Here is a 7087-nt window from a genome sequence, read left to right as displayed (position 1 = left end):
GACATACTAGTCGTTTGCAATTGTTTTGCAATTTTAAAATTTAAAACTTGAATAATTGATTGATTGTTGAGGTTTAACGCCCGAGCAGCAATATTTTAGCTATATTCAGGCGATGATCATGAAATGGGTGATAAAATGAATATGAAATGATGAAGATATAATGAAAAAAGGGATGGGACACAAGGATAATAGGGACGACAAATTTTGAATGCCACAAGAAAAAGGGAGGAGTGGGTAGGTTCGGGCAATTTAGCCTCCTGTGGCGGAGCGCAAAGGTTCCTACTCCTATCGAATACCACGGCAGGGTTTTTAACGAGCGAGGGACGTGGCATCTTTCCCAACACGGTGCACCATTATGGTTTGCGGTCATGTTTTGCGTATTATAGCCTGACAACCCCTGCATGTAATACGCCAGGGGTACCCCATTCCATCACCTGGGGCACATAACCCAGTTGCTTTGTGGGCAGAGCGCCTAGCCCCCGGCTAGATTTCTGAGCACTATTTAGTCGCCTATTACGACAAGCTTAGCGCTGCTGCAGGCCTATTCTTTTGACAACCGGACCTGCACGGGGCAAAACAAACTTAAATGGTTAGAAATTAGAAATCATGGGTTAAGTAAAAAGTTATTATGATAGGCATAAAAACAGGGACTCATCGGGTAAAATGTGCTGCTAGGAGTGAAGTTAAAGTATGTTAATAAAGTTACAATAGTAAAGGCACTTTAACTTTGCATGGATTTATTTGGAACGTTTATTCTGTTCATATTCTATTCAAAGTTCTTATTATCAAGTTTTTTTTTACAGATCCAGTAGATTGCCGGTGGTTTTGACATTTCGTTATAAAAAGAGGTTACTTTCTTGCTTTTTGGGAAAAAACCCTTAAAATTTCCCAAAGTATACATATTGACCCGTAAATTTTACGTTTTGGTTGATTGGTCATATTTAACTCATAAATGTTGATAACAATTTCGCTAAAGGAATAGATAGTCAATCTCCCAATTGAATCATTTGATTTTCCGTATGCAGTCGTTCGACCGATATTCTATATAAAGTTTCTTTAAGCTTGGTAACAGAAAAATTTGTTATCTTACGGCAGTAAATTCTATGATGAACGTCCTAATAAATGTTTATAAAGATAACAAATAAATTGGTCTCTACATTTAAGAGTAGTCAAGATAAAGCATACACAAGTAGTTTGTTCTTTAAGAAAAAGGATTGTTATATACAAAGGCAGGAAACTATCATTTGTTTCATGAACTTCATGCACAGTTGATTATTGTAAGTATACAACTAGCATTATTGCAATCATATGTATAGTGTCAATCGGTGATTGAAAAAATGTTAAAAACAATTTGATAGACGTATAATATGTAGTCTCGTAAACTTCTGGCCTCAACGTTATCCCCGCAAGCAATTGATGTTTCTAAAATACCGAACATACTATATAGCTGTGTGAGATGACGATGGTTGCAGGATTGAAAACACATTGAAATCAAAGCAAGTTCTTAAATAATGAAAATCCCAACACTTTCAGCAGAACTAGAACACCATAGTAAATATCTAAATTTTCAATTGATTATAAAATATAATACCTATTTTTTCGGATTCAATTTTCATTGGTCTCATCTAAGTAAACTGAAGTTTCGTAATGCCAATTAGTAAAACGTCTTGTTAAATGAGGTTTGGGGTTCATTTATTTATTTTTGTTCCTCGTATTTATGTTTTTTCTCTTTGATCTGTTTCTTTTCAGATCTTGTTTTTTGTCACTTTTTGCTTTGCCTCTTTGTTTGTCTGTTTCTTTCTTCCTTTTCTTTCTTTTTTAATGCGTTCCAATTAAAAACTCTATTCTAAACTTTATGTTAATGAATTAAGTCTAATCTTGAATGTTATTATCACAAAGCATGCAATACCACACTTAATCAGTCTGTTTCATGCGTTTTGGTTGTAAATAGAAAAGACAGCTGAATTATACACATGCAATATGTGATTCATATACCCAATCTAATAATTCCATAACATCAGAGTGAGTATCAGGCTCATTAAGGATCATGCAGGGCTAATTAGTTTATGCTCAGATATTTACATGTACACGCAAGAGCTAAGAAATGGAAGCAAATATATCAATTATAGGTACATGTAGTTTGCAAATGTGTATTCCTGATTTGCATCCATATCCAATAGAAAATAGAAAAATGTTAATATAAAAGCGATTCGTAATTTGACTGATTAAACTGATAAATATAATTATGATGAAAAACCTGGCGTTTTCTGACTCCTCTAATCTAAGAGGCAATGCTACATGTGCATGTTTAGAAATGTGAAGGGGTATTTCCAACCATCATCAACATATGCAGGTCACTCAGGTTTTATTAATTATCATGTAGACATACATGCATTGTATGTCCTTTATGTAATCATCGTAAACATTGTTTGTTATCTAGATACCCGTCAATGACCCCATGATTTGAATGTAGCTTCTTCTTTTACTTCTTGTAGTATAACCTTGTCAATTGTCTATAAAGGTCACGATTTTGTTTAACCTTTACCCTTGAAATAGATCATTTAGAAAAAACTTTCTGTTTCTGTTAATACTAACAGGTCATGCGATCTCTAACGTAGATTTTCTGCATGATTTATAGGAAGCGTGATGTCAATAACTTGTTCACTTATATACCAAATCTTATATATATGTAAATCATTATACATGCGCCCATTTTTCTTATAGGGAGAGAGATGATGGTCATTGTATTGACTATTGTTTATCTTGGAATATTTTCAGCTGTCTCCGGTAAGTCAAATATGCTATTCACATTCCATAATTGTTATGATCCGCTAAGCTAAAAAGTAACGCGGAAGGGTAAACATCACTGAACTCTAGCTCTTTCGGCTAAAAGGTTTCGACCTATTCATTTACAAGTAACAGATTTTACACTGGTTTTACCGCATTTTATCTTCAGATAGTTCAAAAACAAATTAACTGCAATCATTGCCAAAATAAGGATATGGACTGCATAATGCGTAATTGAACTCCTTTTGTTTTGATATTAGTTCTGCAAGATATCTTCTAAAAGTAAAGTAACCATATTAAGGATCAACATATATTGATATTATATTCTAGTGTCGCTTAAATCAAACTGGATATACATTTTTCCCAAGTTTTGATTAATCGAAACAATTAAACATCTATGATAGCGGTTATTCAAATTGTCCATTATACAGCAATGCGTTTATACATTAAAATCATTTTTAATAATATTTTTCTTCACTTTAACATACAGATGAGATCAGTTCTAACCTCTCTGTGGAACTGTCAGAAGAGCCAGCTCTAGGACAGTTCTACTAGCAGAACCGGCTCTACGAGACCAGTTCTAGTATAATAGTAGAACCAGCTCTGTGAGAACAGTTCTAGTCTAGTAGAACCAACTGTGTGTGAACAGTTCTAATAGGTAGATTTTTACACACTGTTCTGATATTGCACTAGTTCAAGTAAAGTGTGCAATATGAAAATCAACGTTCGGAACGTCGAGCAAGAAATGATGTTAAAAATCGGCGCATATTGTATGTTGAAATTAAGTAGGCTAAAATGTATATAACTATATGATTAAATCTAATCAATCGCATATTTAATATTGGATAAGAATTGTAATGTTAACAAATCAAATTGTCATTAATGGTGCTTATTTTCAAGTATTGCTTGTATTGGTCCACAGGAACGAGAGAAACAGACCTTGATGTGCTGCAGCAGGACTTTTTCAATTGGTTTATGTTGGAAAACCCACAGTACGCCACTTCTATAAATATTCACAAATACGACGACCGCCTGGATGACTATTCTACGTATACATTTGATAGATGGAAAGTATGTTGTGTCTAGAAATTTTACAAATATATCAAATTTATTTAAACAAAAAACAGATTGGGTCAACCTTTCAATAGACAATCCTAATTTCGGGGATTTGATACATCGCATCTACCCCAAGTAACTTGAGATAAACGATACTACAGACACTGTGAAGTCAGCTTCATATCTTGACATACACTTAGAAATCAATGGTTAAGGAAACTATTGACCAAACGTGATGACTTTTCATTAAGAATTGTCAACTTTCCTTTCATTTGTGGCAACATCCCTTTATCACCTACGTATGGAATGTTCATATCACAACTCATACGTTATGCCAGAGCTTACAGAAACTACGCAGACTTTTTGAATCGTGCTAGAATTCTAACAAATAGGCTTCTGTAACAGGATTATGTTGCTTCAAGATTAAAGTCATCACTACACAAGTTTTATTGTCGTCATCATGAATTGTGGATCATTACGGTGTACATTTTTGTATCCATCTGCGCCATGAAAACTGATTTGTTCAACGTAACGTGTCATATTTTTCTTTTTCTCTTTCGTTCTTTTCCGACTTGACTTTATATGAGCAACTCGGGGAGTGTTTCTAGAAAAGCAGAGGACGCTTACCCTACAGGTGCGTCTGGTCCATGCTCCCAGTTTTAGCGAGTCCGGGTTGTTCATTTGCTTGTGTTACTTCGTATGAAATGTATGATTTTAGTTACTTTATGTTCTTTTTGTGTATGTATGTTTTCCATGTCTGGTCTGTCCCTGGATTACATTCTTTTGATTACCGCTATAACCTTGGTAACCTTGATTATTCTTTCATTTAGTTTGAGTCAGTCCAGGATGTTCCATTTTCCTATATATTCGAAATAAAATTTAAAAACTTAATATATGTGAACTGAAATTTGATTTCAAAATTCGAAATTAAAATCATTTCGAAGTCTAAAAAAACTTAGCAGATTTTGATAAACATTGAAGCGTAGCCTCGTTTTGTATAATGTCCATTACTGATATTTAATGTTTATACGAGAAAGGGAGATAAAAATGTGAAATACATTTACAATGTGACAGATAAGTGTAAGTTTTAAAAACCGTTCATATGTGTGAATAGCCAGGATCATGGACATACGGACAGTCGATCTACATTTACGATGATGTAAATGAATAGGCCTTTATTGTTCAAACAACAACAAAAACATCTAACAATCTGATAATTCGAACTAATATATAATATCTTTAATAACATCAAACTTAATGGAACGGGGATAGGTTTACATTAAAGTATAATGACCTACTTAATCCTCAATCAAAAAAAAATGTAGTACATGTATTTCGTGAATAGTTTTGTAGGACTTTGGAAAGGTTACGTTCGTCTTTCCTTGTTCTGTCACCAGGTAGTTGATTTGTGTTGAAAGGACAACTGAAAATTTAAAGTTTTAAATTTGATGGTAAAGTTTATCTTTTGTTGACAATTTATTGTCATTAAACTTATACACCAGAAGTTAAAGGTCATTCGAGCACAAACCGGTGCATGTAGTTACAGAAACATTCAGTACACGTAGTTTGCTTCTCTGTAAAGAACTTAATATAATTAACATAAGGTAGATTGTGTATGCGAGCAGTTTCGATGTAAATAGTGTACCCTATTCGTAGTCCACGACGTCTGTCTTCTTGTGACGACCATTTACAGTTGCACGTGAGCCGAACAGGCTAGTTGACCTTGAACATCCTGTTAATTCAATTTCAGAAACAATGTTCAATAACAACTTATGTTAGGAAACATTACTACGAATGTACACATTTTTTATTTTTTTATTTTTTTCAAATTAAAGGAGAATAGTTTAACTATTTTCAATAAATTAGAAGTTTACTATTTAAATAAACAACTAAAAATTATTCTGGACAAATATACATACAGTATATGCTCCTATTATTCTAGGCTGCAGTTGACAACTTTCTGAAACAGTTGAGAGCCATACCAAGAGATTTACTATCTGATAAGTACAAAGTGGACTATGATGTTTTTGAAAATTTTCTAATGACATACCACATTGGTTATGAATGGAAAGAGTAAGTAAAAGCTTAACACGAGTGAAATTGTGATGACGTCATAGAACTTAAAATACAACGGTAACAAATCTAAAAAAAAAAAAAAAAATCAGCAACGCTACACATAGCCTGTGCTTAAATACACCTACAATCAATTCAATCAATCAATCTTCATTGACGGAAAAAAATAGAACAGTCATTCCTAAATGCTTTACATACTTTCATGTTTCCACAGTAAGACAGTAAGATGTTAACACGTCTTTCTTGGGAACTTTACCAATACAAATGAATTGTTTTTGGAAATTTATGTTATTTTATAATGTTAAGGGAAACGGTAAATTTGGGATTTTTGAGGACATATATTCCTTGCAATTTTTTTCCATTTGCGCATGTAGATTATGGCACAATTGTTATCCTTTTAGGCGCATTTAAACTTCGGAGAAAATAAGTTTGGCGCAATAAACTTTATTGTATTTCTATTATTCAATTGGTGCAAAAGGACGAGACCCGTTCTTAAATTGAACAGTTTTCTTTAACGGATCAAATTGAATTAAGGAAGGATCCCATTTTTTGAATAAAATACATCCTCTCGGTAATGTTGTTTTCTGTCACACGCAAATCATGACCATTAATCCAAGAATAAATCCTCTGAATTCTTATTTCAGTTTCAACTCTTTGAATCCTCTCAACTTTCTAGAGGGACCCCATATTGACCCTGATTATCTTGTTGGCATCACACCCAAAAATACAAGAGGAGATTTTGAAAATTTTCTTGCCCGACTTGAAGGCTTTCCACAGCAGGTGAGATTGAACCTACTCAATTCATATAACAGCTGTGTTTTAAACTACATTATTATATAACATGGAATAATTTGTAAACTGTAGTACGATAGGCTTTCAAACAAATTATGTACCAAATACATTCTGTCCTGCGCACTTACGTTGAGAATAATGTCCAATTGTATTCATGTCTTCTACCGTGGTAAGATTTGCCGTGCTTTATAATATAGACAGGCGGAAAAAGAAATGACGAATGCAATTCAAAATGTTGACACATGCATAACAATCATGACTGTGAGTGGAATGCCTGTTGCTATCGGCTCATGGTGTCAGTATTGATAGTATTTAAGCGACTGGAGTGTTTAAAAAGTCCTTGAATTCAAGTGTATCTAAAAACATACTTAATCTTTTA

The 7087-nt window shown here is 33.5% G+C and overlaps 1 protein-coding gene across 3 annotated transcripts in view; it reads left to right on the top strand.

Moving 5' to 3' along the window:
- The first annotated feature begins 1123 nt into the window (after positions 1-1123).
- Positions 1124-7087, top strand: part of LOC148624757 (uncharacterized) — a 46230-nt gene continuing 40266 nt past the window's right edge. The window contains exons 1-6 of one of the 3 annotated variants that reach the window (XM_088567635.1): positions 1181-1277; positions 2725-2787; positions 3278-3445; positions 3710-3858; positions 5786-5916; positions 6561-6696. In XM_088567635.1, coding sequence (XP_088423761.1) covers positions 3763-3858; positions 5786-5916; positions 6561-6696 — 363 coding nt within the window. In that variant the 5' untranslated portion in view covers positions 1181-1277; positions 2725-2787; positions 3278-3445; positions 3710-3762. Of the gene's footprint in view, positions 1278-2724; positions 2788-3277; positions 3446-3709; positions 3859-5785; positions 5917-6560; positions 6697-7087 lie in introns of all 3 variants that reach the window. The other 2 variants (XR_015919762.1, XM_088567634.1) reach the window with 2 other exon arrangements.

Source organism: Perna viridis, chromosome 2, assembly GCF_037379345.1.
Source record: "Perna viridis isolate PV_CMFRI_1.1 ecotype Kerala chromosome 2, ASM3737934v1, whole genome shotgun sequence".
Lineage (NCBI taxonomy): Eukaryota > Metazoa > Mollusca > Bivalvia > Mytilida > Mytilidae > Perna > Perna viridis.
The sequence above is the reverse complement of the archived record's forward strand: the minus strand, read 5'-3'. Positions and strand labels throughout refer to the sequence as shown.